Below are 25,277 nucleotides of genomic sequence, written 5' to 3'. Positions count from 1 at the left end.
AACTACTTGAAACATTGCCTATGAGCTCAAATGCCGTAGCGGATGGAATTCCGCCCGTTGTACTGAAGTACTGCTCTGCTTCTCTTGGGCCCTTAATTCACTCATTGTTTTCCCGTATAATTCTTACTTTCAAATGGCCTCGGCTCTGGAAATGTGCATTTGTGACGCCGATTCATAAAAAAGAGTCCCGAAACAATATCGAAAACTATAGACCAATATCGTTGTTACCCTACTTTTCCCTGGTGTTGGAAAAACTTATTTTTGCTTTTCTTCGTTCGCGACTACGATACAAATTGAACAGTCGTCAACATGGATTCCGAAGAGAGCATTCAACAATGACTCAATTGATTATTTACTTAGACGAGCTGTATTCCAATTTTAACGACAACGTCGAGCAAGTCCTAGTCTACCTGGACTTTGCAAAGGCTTTTGATACCGTTAACCATGCTATTTTGCTTGACAAGTTAGCTTTTTATGGTCTTGATAACAATTTTTTAAAACTTATTTTTCTTGAAGTAATAGACCGCAACGAGTAATTGTCAATGGGATTTTATCAGATGAAATCATTGCTACTGGTGGAGTTCCTCGAGGCAGTGTCTTAGGACCGTTGCTGTTTCGTGTATATTGACAATATGCTGTCCTTATCGGAATGCTCAAGTTGTTTCTGCTTTGCAGACGACACAAAGTTGGCATGTGCGGGAGAAAACATGTTTAGCAAATGCCAGGAAGACCTCGATAAGCTATTTACTAGGGCTGCCGATAATGATTTTACCTTCAACGTTGACAAATGCGTGTATCTTCAAGTATCTGAAAAGTGCGATAGTTGTTTCAGTATTGGGTCCAATTTGATACTAAAAGTTGATAAAACAATTGACCTAGGCATAGAAATCTCAAGTAACTTGAAATGGAGTATTCATGTGAGGCCCAAGCTAGCAAAACCTCAGAGAAGTTTTAATTATCTTCGACACAATATGACTTACAGCTTACCGGACAGCGTCAAGTATAATTTATATTCTGCCTGTATTTGTCAATTCTGCTTTATGGTTCTCAAGCGTGGTTTGCTGATATTAGCCATCTTAGGTTATTAGAAAACTTTAATTGGAAGGGTTTACGCTGGTGCTATGGAAGGGATGACTACAACACACATCTTCGTGCGTCAAGTAATACTCCGATATGCTATCAACTAATTGAACGTGATCTCCGCTTCTTTATTTCCATTGTTTTGGGCAATACGTGCATGAAATTTGAAAGACTTTTTCTCTATCAAGACATATTCTAAAATGCTTCGAACTAACTTTACGATCATATTGTAGTGAGCCCCATGAAAAAGCAGCTGACAGCTAAGTCATTTTTGAAGCGGGTACAAACCTATGTGAATGTGTGGTACGGTTGTACCATATTTAGTTGATTTGTACTAAATTATATTAAGTTTGCCCCTGTCTTCGTAAATGTCATCCCTAATCATATTTTCACTTAAGTTCATTTTGCCGCCGACTAATTAGTTAACTTCAGTTTGTTCACAACTCCCATTTCTAGTATTCATTCAGCTAACTTGTTTCTCATAATTCAGTTGTTCTCAATCTTCTCAGTTTTGCTATCAGAATAATCCTATTTGAATTCGAGAGGGAATTGCACGCCGTCATAATAGAACTACAATCGTAGCAGTATTGCAGAGTAAAACTAAAAATGGTAATCCAACAAATTAGTAATACATTGGATTCGCGCCTTGAATCCAATTCAGATAATCTACAGCGGATTCGTGGCTCGATTACATACCTCCACAGCAAGAGGTATCACATGGCGCAGTCAATGCTTTTGACTATGAAGTGCTGCCTGCAACTTTTTCAGATCACTAGCCTCTCATTATTAGTTACGATTATTTACCATGCTACGTGGCTCTGTTCTCCGAGCTCTCTGCGAGTGGCTTCAACCAAAATTTTTAGAAAGCATGATAGATTTAATTAACTTTGAGGCAGCATCTAGTCTGCAAAATACTAGTGAGTTCTTATTGAAGACATTAGTAGATACAATCTCTTCATGTCTTGTTCGAAAACGCAGAAAGCGCGAATTTTCCTTTTTTTTTACAAATCACTGACGATGCACTCTATTAATAAACTAGAGACTGCTAAACGACAAATGAGTTCGGAGCACAAATTGGATAAGATGAAAAAGGAGGTGATGGTTTTTGGTGAGCTCGATAAAGTGTCTTTTCTTCGTCAACAAAAACATTCAGCACCAACGATGCTTTCAAAATGTTGAAAAGTCTGAGTGGACGCAGCTCTTTTCCTAATGAAATGATATACCAAGATCGGCTTGCTGGATCTGATATGGAAAAAGCCAAGAACAGCATGAACAAGAAATCAAAAAATCAAAGGGAACTACACCCATCAGCTCAATCAATGACCATGAAGTTGTTACTAAAATTGCCCGATCTATCAATGTTGATATTCAGAGCAATCAAATTGAAACGAAGAGAATCGGCAAAGCCAGTGAAATCAATGGTCGGCAGCTTCTCCTGGTCAAATTCAAGTGCCAATTGTAACGAAAAGAATTTCTTCGTAATTCGGCCAAATTGAAAGATACCAACGACAATTTAGCAATGTTTGTTGATCTTGATCTTACAAAGTCGGAACGTGAAGCTCAATATCAGCTTAGACTTGAGAAACGCTCACTTGAAACTAAATACTCTGACAAAGCGTTCGTAATAAGAAAAGGGCGAGTAATTGAAAAATGGGGTTTACTACCGCGTTATCTGACTCAGACTGTGAAAAGTATCCTAAAGTGTTTACTTCTCAACGTGAAAGGCATTCTTAGTTTAGAATGACGTCTCAATTTATATCAACTGCTCGCACACGAATCCCCAGACCTAGTTTGCATCGTTGAAACGTGGATAGATGATTCAATACCAGATTCAGTCGTTTACTGTGGTATGCCCTACAATGTTGTTGCTAGAAGTGATCGAAACCAAGGCAAACACGGAGGTTATTTTGCTTGCAGCACATAATTCTTTTGTTTAACTCTTCAGAATTTCGAGTTTGAAAATTGGTGATGTTTTCGTTTGTGGTTGTTTAGTAACCGTTTTCTCCAACTTGGCCTTGTCCTCGTGTACCTACCCCCTAGGGGATCAAAGTGCCAATTGACAATAATTTTATGCAGACGGACGGATCGTCTCAAGAGTCGAAATATGTGGTTATGGGTGATTTTAATCTGTCTAATGTAAATTGGGAAAGTAACACTACAGCGATCTCTGTTGATCGGTCTTTAATTGACTCGATGACACAGGAGTTGCTTTTCGAACAGATTATTAGATCTCCTACGCACAAGGGGGTGATATACTAGATCTGGTTTTCGTATCTCAACCTGATGCTTTTGACTATAAAGTGCTGCCTGCAACTTTTTCAGATTACTATCCTCTCATTATTAGTTACGATTATTTACCATGGCTATTGATATGGTAACGTGGCTATTACGTGGCTCCGTTCTCCTCCGAGTTCTCAGCGAGTGGCTTCAACCAAAATTTTTAGAAAGCAAGAGATTTAATTGACTTTGAGGCAGCATCTAGTCTTGCAAAATACTAGTGAGTTCTTATTGAAGACATTAGTAGATATAATCTCTTCATGTCTTGTTCGAAAACGCAGAAAGCGCAAAATGTTTCCTTTTTGTTACAATTCACTGACGATGCACTCTATTAATAAACTAGAGACTGCTAAACGACAAATGAGTTCGGAGCACAAATTGGATAAGATGAAAAAAGAGGTGATGGTTTTTGTTGAGCTCGATAAAGTGTCTTTTCTTCGTCAACAAAAACATTCAGCACGAAGGATGCTTTTAAAATGTTGAAAAGTCTGAGTGGACGCAGCTCTTTTCCTAATGAAATGATATACCAAGATAGGCTTGCTGGATCTGATATGGAAAAAGCCAATCTATTCAATCTTCTCTTCCATTCGGTGTATAAGCAATCCTCTCTTTCTTTAGCTCCCATCGATACCCAAAATGCCAATATTGACCTCGGTGATTTAGTTTTTACCGTTTCGCAGACCGTCAAACTACTTGAAACATTGCCTATGAGCTCAAATGCCGTAGCGAATGGAATTCCGCCCGTTGTACTGAAGTACTGCTCTGCTTCTCTTGGGCCCTTAATTCACTCATTGTTTTCCCGTATAATTCTTACTTTCAAATGGCCTCGGCTCTGGAAATGTGCATTTGTGACGCCGATTCATAAAAGAGAGTCCCGAAACAATATCGAAAACTATAGACCAATATCGTTGTTACCCCACTTTTCCCTGGTGTTGGAAAAACTTATTTTTGCTTTTCTTCGTTCGCGACTACGATACAAATTGAACAATCGTCAACATGGATTCCGAAGAGAGCATTCAACAATGACTCAATTGATTATTTACTTAGACGAGATGTATTCCAATTTTAACGACAACGTCGAGCAAGTCCTAGTCTACCTGGACTTTGCAAAGGCTTTTGATACCGTTAACCATGCTATTTTGCTTGACAAGTTAGCTTTTTGTGGTCTTGATAACAATTTTTTAAAACTTATTTTTCTTGAAGTAATAGACCGCAACGAGTAATTGTCAATGGGACTTTATCAGATGAAATCATTGCTACTGGTGGAGTTCCTCGAGGCAGTGTCTTAGGACCGTTGCTGTTTCGTGTTGACGATATGCTGTCCTTATCGGAATGCTCAAGTTGTTTCTGCTTTGCAGACGACACAAAGTTGGCATGTGCGGGAGAAAACATGTTTAGCAAATGCCAGGAAGACCTCGATAAGCTATTTACTAGGGCTGCCGATAATGATTTTACCTTCAACGTTGACAAATGCATGTATCTTCAAGTATCTGAAAAGTGCGATAGTTGTTTCAGTATTGGGTCCAATTTGATACTAAAAGTTGATAAAACAATTGACCTAGGCATAGAAATCTCAAGTAACTTGAAATGGAGTATTCATGTGAGGCCCAAGCTAGCAAAACCTCAGAGAAGTTTTAATTATCTTCGACACTATATGACTTACAGCTTACCGGACAGCGTCAAGTATAATTTATATTCTGCCTGTATTTGTCATTTCTGCTTTATGGTTCTCAAGCGTGGTTTGCTGATATTAGGCATCTTAGGTTATTAGAAAACTTTAATTGGAAGGGTTTACGCTGGTGCTATGGAAGGGATGACTACAACACACATCTTTGTGCGTCAAGTAATACTCCGATATGCTATCAACTAATTGAACGTGATCTCCGCTTCTTTATTTCCATTGTTTTGGGCAATACGTGCATGAAATTTGAAGACTTTTTCTCTATCAAGACATATTCTAAAATGCTTCGAACTAACTTTACGATCATATTGTAGTGAGCCCCATGAAAAAGCAGCTGACAGCTAAGTCATTTTTGAAGCGGGTACAAACCTATGTGAATGTGTGGTACGGTTGTACCATATTTAGTTGATTTGTACTAAATTATATTAAGTTTGCCCCTGTCTTCGTAAATGTCATCCCTAATCATATTTTCACTTAAGTTCATTTTGCCGCCGACTAATTAGTTAACTTCAGTTTGTTCACAACTCCCACTTCTAGTATTCATTCAGCTAACTTGTTTCTCATAATTCAGTTGTTCTCAATCTTCTCAGTTTTGCTATCAGAATAATCCTATTTGAATTCGAGAGGGAATTGCACGCCGTCATAATAGAACTACAATCGTAGCAGTATTGCAGAGTAAAACTAAAAATGGTAATCAACAAATTAGTAATACATTGGATTCGCGCCTTGAATCCAATTCAGATAATCTACAGCGGATTCGTGGCTCGATTACATACCTCCACAGCAAGAGGTATCACATGGCGCAGTCAACAGTCAAAGAACGTGCACTCCTTGAACGTTTTTTGGGAGAAACCAACGCTAGAACCATCTTAACGATGGTATCGTTGGCAGATAATGTTGAAACTGGCTATCCTGGCAAAAGAGGGTATTTCGATCGATACCCTTCGCGAAGATCCGCAGGACAAAGTTACCTTCCCTCCAGAACCCATCTACGAGGATAATTTAGAAAACAGTACGGCTCAGCGCAACAGAGATCGGAAAACTAGGAACGAGCAACTCAAGAATGAGTGGTTAAATTGATGTCAGAAGATAGAACTTGCGGGTATATTGTGCGGCGACAATCCTTGGAAGTTTTGCAACAACAAAGCTGTCTCTCTGTCTTATCTTTGTCTAGGGACTGAAGGACGACGAATATTTGGTTCCCAAGAAACGAATATCCAGATTGATCGTGTAACAACGAAGGATCTTTGGGAGAGTCTAGATCAGGTGTTTACAAAAGAGCGAAATATCACCTTCGATGGATATACCTTCCTAACCAGGAAACAATTGAAAGGACAACCTGTAGAAAAGTTCTACTGTTGTGTCCGGGAACTGTCTCTGAACTGCGATCTAGGAAGTCATGAAGAATCAATCATGCGTGACGTTTTTATAGCAAACATGCAAGATGGCGAGATTCAGAGGGAACTATTAAAAGAGACGAGAACGGCTAAAAAGGCATTAGAAGTTGCCATGAATATTGAGATGGGTATACAGAACGAATTAAAGATATCTGGAACCACGATTCATCAGACCACAAATGAAATTACGATTACATCTGTAATCAATATACAAGGGTCTTGGAATAGATCGCGACCTTTAACGAACCAATTCGTGAAACCTACAATTTGTCCAAACTGTGGCTCTGGGTGGTGAGCTGCACATCGACAAAACTGCTCTGCCCTTGGAAAGAATTGAAAAAACTGCGGAATTGCCAACCACTTCGCGAAGGTATGTATAAAACCTAAACACACATATAAGCCGAAACCCAGAGTAAACAATGTTGATGATTCTATCTCCGAGGCAGCAACGGTGGGTACTTCAGCAACAGTCGGAGAGCAAGTTAACTATATAGATAGATTGCTTCAAAAACAAAGTATCTAAGTTGCTAATTACGATTCGGATTATGATGATTATGATGACAATTGTGTTGCTACAATTTCCATCAATAACGACACTAGAGAAGTGAAGCCAGTGAATTTAGACATTCGCATCGGGAATACTAGCACAAAAGCTTTAGTGGATTCGGGAAGCGTGGGTACTATAATTAATAAAAGCCTTGCAACTACAGTAGTGTCGGAGTGTAAAGAAAGCTTTTGGGTACAATCACCAGAGATGCATGAACTAAAAACTTTCTCTAATGATCTAATCAAAACTATGATCAAGACCTCAATCAAATGTAACGATTGGGTAGCTGCAGGTGTTAATGTTACAGTAGTGGAAGATGGCCATAGACCCATAATCGGACAAGATCTCTTTCCACAACTTGGCCTTTCGCTCACCCAAATAAAACAAGTTGCAAATGTCGATCAAAACCAATGTTTAATCAGGAAACAGATAGCATTTGATTTCCCAGGTCTAATCTCAAGAATCGGTAAATCATCAAAACACTCAGTTAAATCTAAATTTCATAAAAACTTAACACCTGCTCACCAAAACGGCCGTAGGGTCCCAATTAACCTACAACCTCTAGTTAATGACGAACTTAAAAAATTACTTGCAGAAAAGCATATTATAGAATTAAACAGTTTTTCAGATAAGAATTTCATCTCACCTATAGTTATAACGGTAAAAAAGGATAAAACAGTTAAACTAGCCCTAGGCTCAAACATCTTAAATAAATCTATCCAATAAAATAAATATCAAATGCCTAATATAGACAACCTAATTGACACAATTCAATAATACAAACGCGTCACATGAAACAGCATATTTCTCAACACTTGATTTGACGTACGCATACAAAAAGATCCGGAAACAGCTAGGCATTGCAATTTTAATATCATTAGTGGTGAGGGCACTGGAACATATCGCTTCATTACAGGATTTTACGGATTAACTGATATGCCAGCAGCATTTTAAAAAGTAATGGACTATACATTAGTCGGACTAAATAATACTCCCTGTTTATTAGATGATATTATATTAGTCAGTTGCGGCTCTAAAGAAGATCACTTAAAATTAGTCTATGAATGTTTAAAAAAATTGGTCGACGATAATTTGAGAATAAATTTACCTAAATGTCATTTCGCTAAAAACGAAATAGAATGGTTAGGTCATAAGTTAACTCAGCCAGGAATCGCACCACGTGAAACTACAACAGCAGCGATTTTAAATTTAACAGCACCTAAAAATTTGAAACAATTACGTTCATTTTTAGGTTCAGTTCATTATCTAAGTAAATTCATCACTAATTTGTCTCACCTATCTATGCCATCCACTTCGATCATTGCTTAAAAAGAATACAAAATTCATCTGGAATGACGATTTGAAGCTCATTTCCAATCAGTTGCACTCGCATCCCGATTCCTGAATTCAAATGAGCAACGCTACAGCATTAACGAACTAGAATTATTAGGCAAATATTATCTATTTGGCAAATCATTCATAATCATCACAGATCATTGAGCACTACTTTCTATCATGAAAGAACACCGATCTAACAAATTAGATAGTAGTCGTTTAACCCGTTGGGTAGATCGTCTTTTACCCTTTGACTTTAATATTGAACATATACCAGGCGCAAAAATGGGGCTGGTAGATTAAATTTCTCTCCAACCAAATCAAGAAGCAAAAGTTACAAACAAATACGATGAATTTGCGGTAGCAACAATTACCCGCATTCGTGACGCTATTGCAGCAAATTATGTAAATACCACTCAACAAAACTGCACATCACAGCACTTTAGCAGCGTCAATCACACACATTCCACACGTGCCTCAAATCCTCACTCGACAAACTATTCCAATTTGCCTTCTGCCATTAATCGTAACACAACTCAGTTGCTTCTTGATAACTCTGCAAACGCAGCACAAATCCACCCAAATTCTAATCTGCTCAGAAACTCAACCCAACTCAAATCTCATTCTAATTTACAAACAAACACATCGCAAATACTCTCAAATTCTAACGCAATAATGAGTAGCCTAAAGTCAATTCCCCAAACTCCTCCTACCCACAGTAGGGTCACCTTTCAATCAACACCGAATTCGGCAGTGAACTCAACACATTCCTCCAATGAAGGCCAAACTTCACCGAATCTTGAACTGTCCAAAGAAGAGGTGTTCGAGAATAACTTGACACAGTTATTCACCAAAGGGTTCTTGGCTGTTCTCACGAGCAAGGATGCAGTACTCAAAGAAGTGCGAGACTATATCCTTCAAAACGACGCACAACGATGCAAGGAGGTGAACCCCTACCTCTTCTCATAATGGAGGGACCTTCACGTTAGGTCGGGCTGCGTCTGCGTAGACGAACGTGTGGCAATACCACACTCAATCCAAGACGCTGTCTTAGAAAGCCTCCATCTCACCCACCCTGGCAGCTGGGGTATGATTACCCTTGGGCAGTATGCGTTCTGGCCATACATGCACCGCGAGATCCTTAACAAAGCTACCCAGCGCAAGCCTTGTACTGATATTGGTAAGAATCTCAAACCCATCGTTCCGGCGTCGAAATGAAAACCTTTATTAAATTGTTCAGAACCTAATGAAGAAATACAAATTGACTTTGGTGGTCCTATTACGAATGAAAAAGATCAAGATATACATTTCCTCGCATTTATTGATCGTTTTTCCAAATACCCTACTGCAGAAGTTTTTGATAAAGCTAATGGACCTAACGTAATTAAACTCTTAGATGAATATATTCAAATACATGGTGTTCCTCGAAACCTTAGGTTAGATCAAGCACGTTGTCTAATTGGATATAAAGTAAAGAATTTTTGCAAACAACATAATTTTAACATTATCACTGCTCCTGAAAACGACCACAGAGCCATTGGATTAGTGGAGCGTTTGATACAAACAATTAAAAGGCGTCTAAGCTGCATGAAATTAGATAGAAATAACACATTCACAATTAAAGAAGCAATCGAGTCAATAGTATATTAATTACGTATATGTAAACAAAAGATAACAAACGTAATACCCTTCCAAGTACATTTTGGAAGAAAGCCAAACACACCACTAAGTAATATTAGTACAATACCAAAGTCGTCAAATCTCATAAAAACATTCTTCACCACTATTTAGACGCAGACACAGTTCCCGTGCAGGACTATCTAGATGACAATGGCTGGGTGACTGGTGAACGCAGAGACATTCTGATAGAAGAGGCGATGCAAAAAGCGCAAGTTGACGCAGGATGAAGATACAATGGGGACAAAATAAATCAGTATCACGATTTATTATGCACCTCAAATTAAACAATCCGATACCGCGGTCAGAACGATCGTTAGAAGTTAAGCTAGCTCGCAAATCTTCAAAACGATCACAGAGGGATCTCCATGGACTCTGGGAGACGCTGGCCCCAGGAAGCACTGTCGTGAGAACTTCACCCACGACTACTGTAATCAAGGAAACCGGAGTCCCTGTAGTTCAAGTCAGGGACAACGACATAGCCAAGTTCGGAACCCGTGCCGAGCGTAACACGGATCTTTGGCAGTACGCTCAACGACGTCCCCTACCCTATGATAGAACAACCGAAGAGGAGATCGCCCAATACACAAAAGATCTGAAGAAAAAATATCGGGGGATATCAAGATCAGACACAGACCTAACCAGTCTGACGCTGCTTGAGGAGTCTCGTCCGCTAACAGCAACATTTCTAAAGCCATGTCTTCCCGCAAGCCTAAAAAGCCGCAAGCAGGAAGAAACCGATCCCCAACCATATTAAACGCCTCCAATGCCTCCTCAGTTGCTGCGTCATCAGTCACCTCGTCAACCGCCTCGCCTTCCACCTCTACGTCGAGATCGAAACGAAACCGAAAGGCCCCAGATTTTCGGTTTTGAAAGCTCAGTTTGTTCGGTCAGTGACGACTCAGCTCCGATGCCAAAGAGACACAAATCGACAAATCCCGTCATCAAGACGGTAATACAGGAAGAGGCACTGCAACCTCCTGCACCTGACACATCATTTGAGCTGCCAGTGGTCAGTCCTCCTGCACATCCAATGAATTGGTAATCCCCCACTATGAGACATCACTGCATCGTATATAATCGTAGACAAGGCACCATAGCCCTTTTAGAGCTGCGTAATGAGAAGTATAAACTTAAAAATTACTGCATCGTATATAATTTTAAAGACAAGGCACTATAACTCTTTTAGAGCTGCGTCAAAAGAATTGAATTTCTATATAAGCTAATATGTTATGAATCTATTGAATCTAGTCTCCCCTCCCGCACTATGGTACTGCAAGAGCTATCAATGTCGGTCGGGCGTTTGGAACCACGGCACCCTCTGAGGCATATTATAGCGCTGCGCAGAAGAGCAAAACTTATTCTCGTGCGTATGTACGATATTGCGTCCTAGTATGATTCGTCTTTTTCAGCCATTTTGCTAGCTAGTTTTATAGTGCGCGTTGCGGACGGTCCTGCGCCCCCATGCAGGAAGACACAAGCAGATTGAAGTTAATTTTCTCGACTTCAAATATTCGTTGCTCATACTTCAGACACTTCAACGACTCATGATATTTGTACGCTTCTACGGAGTTTTTCGGGCAAGTGGGTTAAATATCTTCACGTCAAAGAAATAACGGCTGAGACTGGACCCCTATAGGCCATTCGCTTTAATGTCTAGTCGTGTGTTTTCATCAGTGCTAGTAGTTTTGTGTATAAAGGACTCGCCTTGAAGCAACTGAAGAGTCGGCTCAACTTCAACATCATAGTAAAGGTTATGCATTGTTTTAGCAAAGGTTTCTCGGATCTCGTTGTGTCTCATGTGTAAACCCCCTTCGAACAGTGGAGAGCATGCGATAAGATGAACTTTTCGCCACATGGACAATTAATGGGCGTATTTTTGGCCTCAATGTTATATCTAATGCATAGCCCGTCTCTAAATTCGGACTTCGTTAGTGTAAATCTGAAACGTTTAAGCGGTGGAGCTGTGAGCCAGATCGAGGCTCCTTTTTCCGAACCCATTTCTATTACTTGGCGTTGCTTGGTCTGAAGGTTTGCCATAAGTTCTCTCTTACGCGGTCGAATATTATTCAGGCGTGCGGTTCGTTGGTCGTGCGTTATGCGTTCTTGGGGTTTTATGCGTTGAGCATTTGCTCTATCTTCATCTTCAAGAGGAGCGCAGGCAGTCAGCGAAGCCGCGTACTCCGTTCCGTAATCTATTGGCTCCTCGATGTTAAATCCGCCTTCCCGGGTTGGTAACGAATACAATCGCCATGCGGATTGAGACCCCGGAGAGTCAAAGAACGACGGTAGGACGTGCGTTTGGATGTTGGCTTCTGCGTCTGTGAAGATATTCCGTGAGTTTGGTGTTGTCCTGGACACGAAATTTAATTTTTGTTGCACGCCTTTTGTGAGGCATGCGTAAGCGTTTTAAGGGGATGTTTTTGCTACTTGCCCTAATTTTTTCAACAAATTGGCATACTTTCAGCTGTGGTTTGCTTAAAGGTCTCATAGGCTTTTCATTGCCTATTACAGATCCTGGATCGCGGCAGCCGTCAACAATGTCAACTGCCGTCCCCTCAAACAACCTGAGAGCTTTGATCTTTGAAGCCTCTTTAACTCTTAGTTGGTTCTCGCTGTAGCCAAAATAGCCACCGTGTTCAGTGAGTTGTTTGAAGAACAAGAGTAAGTCCTCCAAATGTCCTACTGCGCTGCCGTCATCTACGTACCATTTTTGCGACACGTGCGTATTCTGGACAAGCATGAGCAAGGACAGGGTGGCTACTCCATACATAGCCATAGCAATGGGGTCACCTTGAGTTGTGCCCTCTACAGACTGCAGTGTTTTACCTGCGACATAAAAATCCGACGGGGCTGAATATGAGTTTTGAACAACAAAATTTAAGGCGGGGCAAATTCTCTTGATATTTTCAACTGCCAAGTTACGGTTGAGGCAGTTGAAGGCGTTTTTTGCGTATTGAAGGATAACAGATTCATTATCAGGTTTTTCATATTGCGAGCGCAGAGAGTGAATTGCGTGTTCAATCCCGCACTTTTGGCCTAGGCAAAGTTGTGTGTTGTCGCCTAAGAAGCGCAGGTCGTTTTCAATACGCTTGATGATGAATTTGCCTATGATGCGACGAAGAACTTCACCTACCCCAATAGGTCGAACACCGGGGTTTTTGTTTAGGGTGATTAGTCTGCATGCGTTGTACGCTTCGAGAGATTTTTCAGATACTTTTTCAGTTGCCAGACGAATAGTGCCAGACATCACAAGCCTTTAAGGAAGCCAGACATCACAAGCCTTTAGGGAGGTGCCAATCACAAGCCTTTAGGGAGGTGTCAGACATCACAAGCCTTTAGGGAAGCCTGTTCTGAACCCAGCAGCTATTGTCTTAACCTTGAGTAAAGCAAAAAGGATCTCATGAAGTTTTATTTGTTCTGGCACTTAATCTCACTAATGATACGCTACTGGGTTCTCTAACTAGTCATGTTTGAATCTGTTAAATCGTTACATTCATGGCTAACAGTTTTCACAACTTTGACTTTTGATTTTCATTTCTTTTGGAAACTATTTGATTTTTTTCGAGTTTGGCGTTTTTCTTTGATGTTTCCTGTTCGATACCCTTGTTGAATTTGCCGTCTAAATTCTCATTGTGTAAAGGTCTATCAAAGTTGACGTTGTTGAAAACCGATTACCATATTTTTCTAAAAAGGGATGTGAGAGAAATAGATTTTTGAAGTGTTTGATTACTTTCGTGGACGCCTTATATGATTGTTATCGGGGGCTGTTCTGTTGACGATTTTTTAGGTTTTGGTTTGTTCAATTTTTTGAATTGTAATTCGGGACTGGTTGAGCTGATTTTTTTTACAATTCGAAGAATTTGAATTGTAATGGTGTGCTGTCTTTTTTAAAGATATGTTCACACATTTTTGACCTATTCTTTTTAATGAGAAATGAAATTGGTGATTTAACCACGCTGGAGTAGTAGGCGCGAAAAGCGAGAAGTTATAAGGCGTGACATTGTTGTAAACAGTTTTAAAGTCGAACTGGGAAAAGGGTATTGGACCGCATTTTGGTTTTTGAGAGCGGAGCGGCAATATAACTTCTGTTTTAGCTGTCTTTTTTCTCAATAGTTTTGAACGTTTGCTCTAATAAAGCATATTCGCAGTCGTTTAAACTCCAGATAAAGGAAACAACTGGTTTTTACCACTTAGACGCGTTTTGTCTTCAAAAATATAGGTGATTATTTTATTTTGCCTCCTTTGGTAGTCAATGAAGGGTCTCGTTAACTCTCTCGAGTTTCTTTCATAATATTTCACTGATTTGAATAGAAAAGGAAACCTTTCAGCGAGCTTAAAACTACTTGTTTTTGATTAATTTTGACGTATTTTGGTTTTTCCTCTTTTATTAGCAGCGTTATGACGGCTCTAATTAGCTCCGTTTTGAGTGAGTCCCAATTTGAATCAGATGAAAAGTTTTTCTTCATCTAGCCTTTTCCATGACTTACGTTCAAAAACTTTTTGGATTTCGACGGTATTTTTGGTCTGTTTTTCAGCCACTTTGTCTCAACTATAATAGATCCCATTGGCCAATTCATTAGGTGTTTTCTAGTTAGTTTTTTTCAAAACTGAAGGATTTAAAAAATTCACACAAATTGTTTTCAAATTATTAGTTCTTATAGGATAGGCGATTTCTGGTAGTTGTATTTGTTCTGTCACTTAGGATTAGCGATTTCTGGTAGTTTTATTTACTCTGTCACTTAGTCTCATTTTTAATGACGAAAAGTTTTAATCGCAGTTGTCGGCGAGCTTAACACTACTTGTTTTCAGTTAAGTTTGACGTGTTTTTCGGTTTTTCCTCTTTTATCAGCAGAATTATGGCTGCTCTAAGTAGCTCCTTTATCCGTCACAATTTGAATCAGAGGAAAGGTTTTTCATCATCTAGCGTTTTTCTCACGTCTTCGACACGACTTGCGTGCATTTTTTTTTGCATTTCGACGTTTTTCTTCGTCTCAATAATGATAGATCCCATTGGCCAATTGATTAGGCATATTCGAGTTAGTCTTTTTTTGAAAGGTGAAGGATTAAGAAAATTTGACACAACTTGTTTTAAAATTATTAGTTATTTAGCGAATTCTGGTTAATAGCCGCACAGCGATAGCTGGGGCTATTATTGGCCTTCTCTTGGTTTTTTTTTATTTCGTCGTCATGATTTTTGTTACAACCATATGACGTCACAGCCACTTTTTGTTCATTCGTTCATGCAATTTCAACTGAATTGCATGTGTGACGTCATTTTTCGCTCTTAGTGGAGCGAGTTTTTTTGTTCATGTGCGTGATTAAATTTTTGGTTACACTTGACTTACCTCACTCTCAAAAATGACTTCCTCACTTTGAAATAGACTTTTATTTACTTTAATTCAAAGAGATAAGGTCAAATGGGTGTGTGTCACTCTAAATGAAGGTTATTTGAGATCAGCTAATAGAGGCAGCAATAACTTATACAGATTTTTAATCAAAATATAACAGGTCAGCCTTCAATGAAAAGACGAATTTTTGGTCTGTCTTTTTTACTGTCTTTTTTAAACTGCCGATCTACGAATCTATTGCGGCTATTTTCTGGCAATCTGTAAGTTATGTTAGTTTTATTTCTTTTGTCATTTAAACTCACCAGCGATAATTTGCTGGGTTCTCTAACTAGTGATGTTTGAATTTATTTATTTGTTTCATTCATAGCTAACAGTTTTCATCAAGGCTTTGATTTTCGACTTTTGTTTTTGAAAAATATTTGATTTTTGCCTTTTTCGTAATTTATTTTTCCTGTTCGATACCCTAGCCATTAGAAATAGCTCTCACTTGCTCTCTTATTAGGCATAATTGAATACATTTAGGGGATTCAGTTTACTGCTAATGGTTTTATTAACTTTTGGACCATTTTTGTGACAATTTCTGAGCTTTTGGTTGTTTGCATTTGCTGCTACTTTTGTTACGTGGCCCCCAATTTTTGTTTATTGTTTTATTTAAGTTGATATATGCTTTCTATCTCTAGATAGCTGGAAGGGAATTGAAGATTTCAGTTTTTCTCTGCAGATCTCAATGACTTTGATGCCACTTTTATTTGCATTGAAATCGATCGTGAAAACAGGCTATCGCCAAATGTCTGTTGTCCTTTTACTTCGTCTGAGTGGTTTTCTAAGTTTGTGTTTACTGTCTATGCTTACATTGTGTAAAGGTCTTTGAAAGTTGAAATTGTGGTCATAATAACTTCGATTACCCTATTTCACTATAAGAGAAAGGATATAAGTTTTTTTTAAAGTTTTTTTGTAGTATTTTGTTGACTTTCGTGGACGTCTTGGTTTTTGACTTGGTCATTATCGGAGACTGCTCTTTTGATAATGATGATAGTGTTGTCTTCTGTTTGTTCAGTTCGTTGAACTGTGATCCAGGACTTGTTCTGCTATGTTTTTTCTTTCGCGTGGTTGGTCATGGTCGGTTTTTGGTCACACGTGACTAAACTACCTCACTCAAAATGACAGCTAATGGAAAAAACACAAGTTACAATTTGAGCAATGCAATTTCTAAATTGAAAACAAAAACTCAGCAATTAGAAAAGAAATAGAAATCGCTCTTGTTCGGTCGTATTTTTTAATTGCTTATTAAGACTGCACGTCTACAAAGCTACTGCAACTTTTTCTGTTTCTGGCAATCTGCGAGCTAAATTTTCTATTTCCCACTTCGGCTTCTATCGACAAGGGGCCGTTGAGATTCAGCATTTAAAATTTGAATTTCATTATCTGGTCTTTAATTACTTTCATTGAGTAACTAGTGATGATTGAAATAGCGATGTAATAGCATTGAGTGATGTGAATATAGACAGATGGCGGTGGATGCACTCCACTGATAGTAACTGCGAAGAACGGACACGCGCCTCTTGCAATCTACTTAATCAACAAAGGCGCAAATGTCAGACACGTGGATATGGAGGGAGACACTGTTCTCCACTGGGCAGCTTACACCGGACAGACAGACCTCGTCCAACTCCTACTCAGGTTCGGACTCAATCCAGCCCAACTGGATAATTTTGATCAGACGCCTCTGCACAACGCGTGCGTCAAGGGAAGTGTCAATACCGTCCGAGAGTTATTAAAACAGGTAACTATTTGAACGGAACATTTCGAGAAAAAAAATTGTAAACAATTCACTGCAGATCAAATTGCAACTCATGCTATTCGAAAAACTTTTTGCGTAAACGCATTGGGCTATAATGCGAAAATAGATTTTTTTAAAACATGGAAGCAACCGTATCGTGATAAGAACAGAAATTTTACAGAAATTGTGATCAATAAAAACGAAATGATAAAACAAAGACGGAAGAATTCCGGAAAGGACTTGAAGACATAAAGCAGTCTCTCGAATAACTAATTCCTAATGGCAGTGAGCATTCAATAAGAGATAAGACCATCTTCATTGAATTAAAGAAAAATTTAACTAAAAAGTAATTATTTAAAAAATACAAAATTTAATTACGTTTTGAATTTGTACACATATAACGGGAAAACAATATATCAAGCAATCGAGACGTCTCCATTGCTCACTCAAGCCAAAATCAGCACAAAAACATCTGATTTTGAAATTAAGCGGGGAAACTGAAAGAAAAATTCCAAAAATCGCTAAAATAGCCTTAAAACCGGGGAATTAGTTGAAAAACCTTCAAACTAGCGTAAAACTCCTTTCAATAACCAAAAACCTTCGAAACACTATAGAAACAACCTAAAAATTTTAACTTTAGTCTGATGAAAAAGGCACATGTGAAACAATTTGCTCGCTTACTGGAATTTTTTTTACAGCTGCATTTCTCGCTCTGTTTCTGGGCTCTTCGAATTTCTCACTGAGACAACTTTCAAACTTTAAACTCCCTGAACTTCCGGCTTTCTTGCTCGCTCACTTATCAAAAAATTGAAAAACCATTGAGCCTCTTAAAAACTACAGCTAACATAAATCAGTTTCCTCGACAACAATGCATGACAATGGGTATAAACCTAGTGAAAAGTTAATGTTAAAACTAAGATAAAAGATTGTTATTGGTGGTGAGATGTTAGATTTGTACTTAGATCATGGGTTAAAGATATAACAATCAAAGAGAAATAGAGTATGAAAAGAGTGATGGGTGAAGACTCTATATTGAGTTCAATGCTCAGAAAAGAAGAGAAGCAAAATCTAGGTGATAGTTTCTTTAAGTTGATGAACAATGCATTCTATGGTAAGACAATAGACAATGTATATGATAGAGAAGATGTCGAAATAGTTAATGATGATAAAAGATAAATTAAACTAGTTGAAAATAATAGTTTGAAATATGCTGTACCATTTAGTGAAGATCTAGTGGCAGTACATACAACTAGAGTAAATGTAAAGTTAGATAATTTTATTTATATTGGATTTCTGATTTTAGAGAAATCAAAGTTAATTATGTATAAAGCAATGTATGTGTACTTTGAGAAATACTTAAACTGTGTTTATCACTATACTGAAACTGATAGTATATTTTAAAATATTAAAGACTTAAAGGAAGTACTATTGGAGAGGAGACGGAAAAGGTTCGTGGTATATTAAATAATACAGAATTAGGTAAGATGAAAGATGAAATACCTAATGATACTATAATAGAAGCATTTTTTCTAAAAGCAAAAGCATTTTGTTATATAACAGCTAAAGGTGAAGAAGAAAAGAAATTGAACGGAATAACTGAAGCAACTGTCAAGAATAAAATTGATGTTGAAGATTGTAAAGATGCCGTATACCAAAACAAGACATTTAATTATTCAGTGATAAGCATAATATAGAAAAAAGAACTATATAAGGTTGCAATAGATCCTTTTGATGGTAAAGGTATAGGAGATTGTAATAGTAAATTTAAGTTTATCACCAGTTTAAGGCGTCTGACCATCCTCTTAGTGGGTAATTTTTACAAACCATTTTGCATAAATAACATCTAGTGTCTTTTTATTAGAAGGAGTAAGAGTAGAAGATGGCTTGTTTTTAGTATTAGTACTAGTTTTGTTTTTAATAATCGTCTGGCGAACCAAGGGCAAAGTCCCTTTAGACTAAGTATCACTGACAGTAAAAGGATTATACTTTGTAACATTCGTTTTTGATATTTTAAATTGTCAAAACTTGCAAACTTAAAAATAATTGATTGTGTTGGTGGTATACATTACTTTCGTACTATTAATCTCCACGGAGCTAAATCTACTACAGGTACTAAAATATTAGGAGGTACTGGTAGTAGATGTAAAAGAATTAAGTAATAGATATATTAACATTAACTATATATATATATATATATATATATATATATATATATATTAACTATATATATATATATATATATATATATATATATATATATATATTAACATTACCATTAGCTTTAACATGAACACTAGCATTAACATTAGCTATATGCGAAGCAGGTTCCCTGCTAAATTTACGTTAGCTAACTACCATTCGCCGATAAAAATACTAAGTTTATTATTTAAAATGTTAATATCACTGAACAATATTATCTTTAGTTTAAAAAACACATTTTATTCTTTGTTTTTTTTAGTCTTGATAAATTTTAGTTAAACCTTATTACTCATTATTATCTATTTCATTATCTTTCATTGAATTAAAAAAAGTTCAATACACTTATCACTAAAGTCTCTGGTTAAGATGTACAGTTGCGAATACTTTATTATCTTTTTTCTTATTTTAGTATTAATTGTGTTTGATAGTGATCCACATACTGTTACTGTTGCAAATGCCGGTGGTACTGAATAAGGTAATCCAATTCCCGTAAATGCCACTGTTGTTGATGTTGCTGTTGTTGCTATAGATGATAATGTAATTTCTGTTGTCTCAGCATTGTTAATATCAGATTTATATTTACTTTTGCTATAACTGTTAATTCAGTTTCATAGTAATTTTAATATTTTTGACAATATTCATTTTAAAATTATTGTTTGCTTAAATTTTATCATTTATCGACCGCTCTGTTTGCATAGATATAATTGGATTTAGTGTTTTGTTCGTTGCTGTTGGTTGTATGGTTGTCCTTCTCTATAGAACAAAAATATATCTCATTTTCTTTGAATATATCTTCTTGATCAACTTGATAATGCATCTCTGATCTTGCTTGTTCTTTATTGTCAACTAATTTACTTTTTAAGAGTATAATTATTATATAATGCGGTGTTAATTTTCTAATCTTTTCATATGCAAATCATTTTTTTTCGCTTGAATTGAAAAATGAATTAATTTAGTTACCATATTTGGTAGGTTTGTAAAAGAAACAGAGGGAGGGATTGTGGGAAGATGGTATTATGGTATTGGCGTGCGATGCGTTTTTTTAAATGGAAAATGATTGTTTTTTTTGCATTGTTAATGAGCTCTGCTGGAGCTCTAGAAAGGCTTTGTTTATAAAAGGTATAATTGATTTTGAAGATTACTTCACTGGACCAATTATATCAAAGTTTGATGCCACACAAAGATGAAGTTGGGGTTACGGGAGCAGGTGAAGGAATTCAAGAATGAATTCTGGTCGGGCAAAATGAGAGCACTGTGTTGGGCGGAAGTGCCAACAGGCGATGGTTCTGGCGTCGAATTTATGGACGGGCTTGCGTCGAAGATTACTCAATTGTACGGCGAAGGGTCGGTTTTCGCGATTGGCTGGCCGAAGAACCCATTGACAGTTGTAAACGAGGAACTGCCTACAATGATGGGAGCCGCGAGAATTTGGAAAGCATCCAAAATTCAAGTGCTGGTTGTAGCGTCCTGGCTAGTATGACAAAATCAAGTGGTTTTGAGCGTTTGCATCAGCTGTCTCCATATTCTCGTCTCTCGATGTGGACGTTCTCTATTGGTGATTATTCCGAAGCAGAGCTGCTCAAAGGATTTCGTTTGAAGACACAGGATGCGATCTTCCAATGGAAAAAGTGGTGGACGCGGTCACATGAGTGGTGACCGAAGCGTTTCCAAGACACCGTTCAGTGAGAAAATCTTCCTGGTATGCAGAAGTGGCAATCCTTCTTGGCTTCTAGAGAAGATCATGTCTACACCCGAGTTCTTCATGAGAATTAGTTGCGTTCAAAAGTTGCGTTCCGAGATGGAGATATTTGATTTTATATGCCATCTCGCTAGAGCTTTTTGTGCCAGCCATCTTTGTGTTGTTACGCTGTTCTGAAATTGACCACGAGCCCTTTTCTCGTTACTAGTTCAGATGGTATAATCGACACCGATGGTGACGTTGCTTTAACTGGTATGTGTCTTAGAATGATATCAAAACTAAGAACGTGGCGTTCCGCAGGGTTGGTGGTGTTTTTTTAGTTTCAAAAATCTGGTGACAGGTCTGTTGTCGGTTAGAATAAGGACTGGGTTTTTGCATCCCCAAATGAAGTTTCCATATGTTTCAAGAAGATAATTAATGGCTAAGAGTGCTTTTGCTTAGATGGAGAGCTCAAGTTGATTTGGTTGAAATATTATTGATCCGAACATAACTGGAGCGTAAGTTTTGTTGTCGTCATTCATGTCATTAACTGTTTAGTCTTCTATCACTAGATAATACCCAGCGGCGTAGTAGGATGCACCCGCCATAATGACATATTTTTGGTCCGTTTTTGGCAATCAAAGTGACTCTTTACATGCAGTTTTAACGTCATTCTTTATTTTGTGTAGTATTAATTTGTTCTTCCTCAAAAAAATGCGACTTTTCAGATAGCTCGGGTATGACGGTTTTGTAGTATTGAAAGAACCCACTTATCCGTTTTACTTGTTTAGTAGTTTTTGGCATCTTGAAGGTTTTCTTGAATTTTTTGTGATATAGGTGTCAAGCTTTTTCTGATGCTATTGTGTTCCCTGGAAACTGTATTTTGGGCAGGCCGAACAGACATTTGCCGTTGGTGAGTTTCGTTCCTGATTCACGAATGCATGAGAGAACGGCTCTCTCATGTTTTTCTATCATGTCGTCTGTGTCATATACACCAACGCCAATATCATCTTCATATTGGAAGCATTTGTCAGCGGTAATTACTTGGTCTGTGTTGGTGCATGATGGAGTTGAAGGTGCTCTCACTTCTACTTAGACCTTGAGCGAGTCGTTGATTTGCATATGTTCTTGGGGGCAAAATTGAATGCGAGAAGTTGGACTGATTTTTCGTCTGTTATTGTGATCGAAAAGCTTCCGTCCATTTTGCAGAAGAGTTTCTTGCCTGCGAGGTGAGAGCCAGCTTCTGCTAGTGTTGCTATGAGGAAGTTGTTGTTGTTGTCGTTATTTCGTATCGAATGGTTGATTTTCCGCTGGTCGACAAGTATCCGTAGCTTCCCTTTGGCTTTCACTTGGCGAAAATGGGCGATGAGTAGCGTCTGAATATTAAAGTGGTGATCACACCGTAGTGTTGTAGCAGTGCTAGTTCTTCGAGTAATTCGTCTTTCCATTGTATGGAGATTATATGTTCTCGAGTTTACTGGTCTGTCAGTGTCGGTTTCACAGCACACGTGTGCGTATACCCAATATCTAGTCGGTGTCGAGAGAAAATGTCGTTGAATTCCGCGAGAAGTCAATCTCTACGTTTCTTATCGGCTTCAGTGAGTACGCTATTCTTCCAGGCGAAAGATTTGAAGAAGGTTTTGCGGTCCTTCTGATTTTTCGAGGGCCGTATTGCTTCGAATTGTTTGAGTTTTATTAGTTCGTCGTAATTACGTTTCTCGACTCCCACTGGTTGTGAGCTGTTGTGGGTTTCCACAGCTCACAACTTAGGAAACAACACAGCTCACAACACAAGTAGGAAACCACAGATGATTTTTGTGAGTTATTGCTATATGATTGATTTTTCCTATGACAGCGTCATTGATCGACTTTGCTATCTGTTTTGATCTTTTGTTCAGGTTTTCAGTTGGAAATAGTTTTGGCTCTGGTGGTATTAGATATCGTGCCTGCTCCTTTGTTATGAGTTCAATTGTTGCAATGATTGAACCGTCTGACTTTTATTGGAACTTCTATTGTGTTTATTGCAAGCTGGTTTATTCTGTTGTTGTTGTTGTTTAGTTTGTGCAAAGGGCTAGTGAGCGCGATGCAGAATTTTTCGATTTTTGGAGTTGGCTCAACGATGCCTTTTTGTTGTGTTAATTTGCTCTTCTGATTTCAATCGTAATTGCTGCTGTTCGGGATGAAGGATGTATTCTTTTGTTGTCTTCAGAGCTCATTTTTTCCTACTCGTTCTGAAAGTGAACTCCGGGAAATGCAGTATCCGTTGGGGACTCAAGGATAATTTTGTTGGGGGTTCTATAATGCTTTGATAATTTCTGGGTCGCTTGATACATTAAGTGCGTTGAATACGGTGTTGTGCGATGTTTCTGGGTATTTGGTGTGTATTTGGTCGATTTGGACTCTTCTCTTGATTATTGCGCACAGCTCGATGAGATCGTTTACTGCAATATTGTAATTTTCTTTCAGAAGAACGTTCTTGTAATTGAATGGCTTGCTTTGTTTAGTTTGATCCCTGATTCTCCGTTGTCTTTCTTCTGTGCGATCTATGCCTGCGTCATCGTCGTCTACTGTTGCATAATTCGCGAGCCGTTGAAGGTCGTTGAGAAAATGATTTTTGGTCAAGCTCGAAATCTACTATTTTATCTGCCCCTGCATAGCGGTTGCATACCTCTTGTGAATTTTGTGGGTCGTTTCGCGTAGCTTCTGGCATCCTGAGATAAAATTTAAGTGCGTTACCATAAGATGTAGGTGTAGTTATCGTGCCCGTGGGTGATGGGCTTCAGGTATTCTTGATGCGGCAAACTTTGCTTGAAGCAGTCCTTCAAATTGGTCCCAGTTTTCATTTGGTAATCCAGTGTAACGTCGCAGGTGGACATGAGGTGGGCCTGGGTCTGCCATGGGGTTTGGTTTGATTTCGTGTTTGTTTGTGTGTGTGTGATAAAAGTTAAATCAATAAATGTAGTAAGAAACTGTTCTGTCTGGGCTGTTTTCTATAGGCATTGGATGGTTTGGTTGGATACTTAGGGGAACTTACTGTTGTTTGTGTAGAAGCCAATTGAGTTCCGTGTATAGATTGCTAAGTTGTACAGTGGTTGTTTTACGGAATGATTTCAACTTGTTCTGAGTTGGCGTCGAATTTGACGTTAACTTGAATGCCGGCGGTTGATAGTCATATAGTTTCAACTCTTGCAATACGGCTATTTATTTCAAATAGCATTTAAAAATAAGTGTCAGAATTTTAATTGAATCAAAGGGAGTGTTTTTGTTGAGTAAAAGTAAGTTAATCTGTGCAGAAAAAAAGGTTCCGAATATGTTGCAATGTGGCATCTCCCGTATTTAAGGAGGCTTTTCTAATGGTGTTCCTATCCTTCTAGTAAGGTTTCTACTCAATATTTTGCTAAATTTTTCCAAGTGCGGGATACAAGGTACAAGTGTTCTGATTTCTGTTAAGTTAATTTCTAAGTTAATAGGGGTGCTTGATACAAGCGACTGAACGGAGGTGTGATAGTGGTAGTATCTAAAATTATACCATTTTACTGCGTGTAATATTTTTCTATTTTTTTATCAACCAACCTGTTGCTACCGATATTCTACATCTCGTATGTCTGTTGCGCAGCTATTTCAGAAATCTGCGGGCTGTGTATTCTAATTTGGCTCGGGACCGTTGATGCTGGTGGTTGCTATTAATAATCACCCACTAAGTTGGGGGGGGGGGGCGTGGAGATCCATTTCTTGAGATCCATTTCTTTTTTTTTCAGGTATTCTTGATGCGGCAAACTTTGCTTGAAGCAGTCCTTCAAATTGGTCCCAGTTTTCATTTGGTAATCCAGTGAAACGTCGCAGGTGGACATGAGGTGGGCCTGGGTCTGCCTTTGGGTTGGGATTGATTTCGTGTTTGTTTGTGTGTGTGATAAAAGTTAAATCAATAAATAAAGTAAGAAACTGTTCTGTCTGGGCTGTTTTCATTAGGCATTGGATGGTTTGGTAGGATACTTAAAGGAACTTACTGTTGTTTGTGTAGAAGCCAATTGAGTTCCATGTATAGATTGCTAAGTTGTACAGTGGTTGTTTTACGAAATGAATTTAACTTGTTCTGAGTTGTCGTCGAATTTGACGTTAACTTGAATGCCGGCGGGTGATAGCCATATAGTTTCAACTCTTGCAATGCGGCTATTTATTTTAAATAGCATTGAAAAATGAGTGTCAGAATTTTAATTGAATCAAAGCGAGTGTTTTTGTTGAGTAAAAGTAAGTTAATCTGTGCAGAAAAAAGGC

At 38.2% G+C, this 25,277-nt stretch overlaps 1 protein-coding gene across 1 annotated transcript in view; it reads left to right on the top strand.

Annotated features, from left to right (window-relative positions):
* The window catches only part of LOC142339399 (uncharacterized), a 52,910-nt gene that overhangs the window by 4,727 nt on the left and 22,906 nt on the right, over positions 1-25,277 (top strand). The window contains exon 4 of the mRNA XM_075389417.1: positions 16,850-17,128. Coding sequence (XP_075245532.1) covers positions 16,850-17,128 — 279 coding nt within the window. The remainder of the gene's footprint in view (positions 1-16,849; positions 17,129-25,277) is intronic.

The sequence above is a fragment of the Convolutriloba macropyga genome, chromosome 5 (genome assembly GCF_964194025.1).
Source record: "Convolutriloba macropyga chromosome 5, txConMacr16.3, whole genome shotgun sequence".
Classification (NCBI taxonomy): domain Eukaryota; kingdom Metazoa; phylum Xenacoelomorpha; order Acoela; family Convolutidae; genus Convolutriloba; species Convolutriloba macropyga.
Note: the sequence above shows the minus strand (reverse complement) of the source record. Positions and strands in the feature narration are given on the sequence as shown.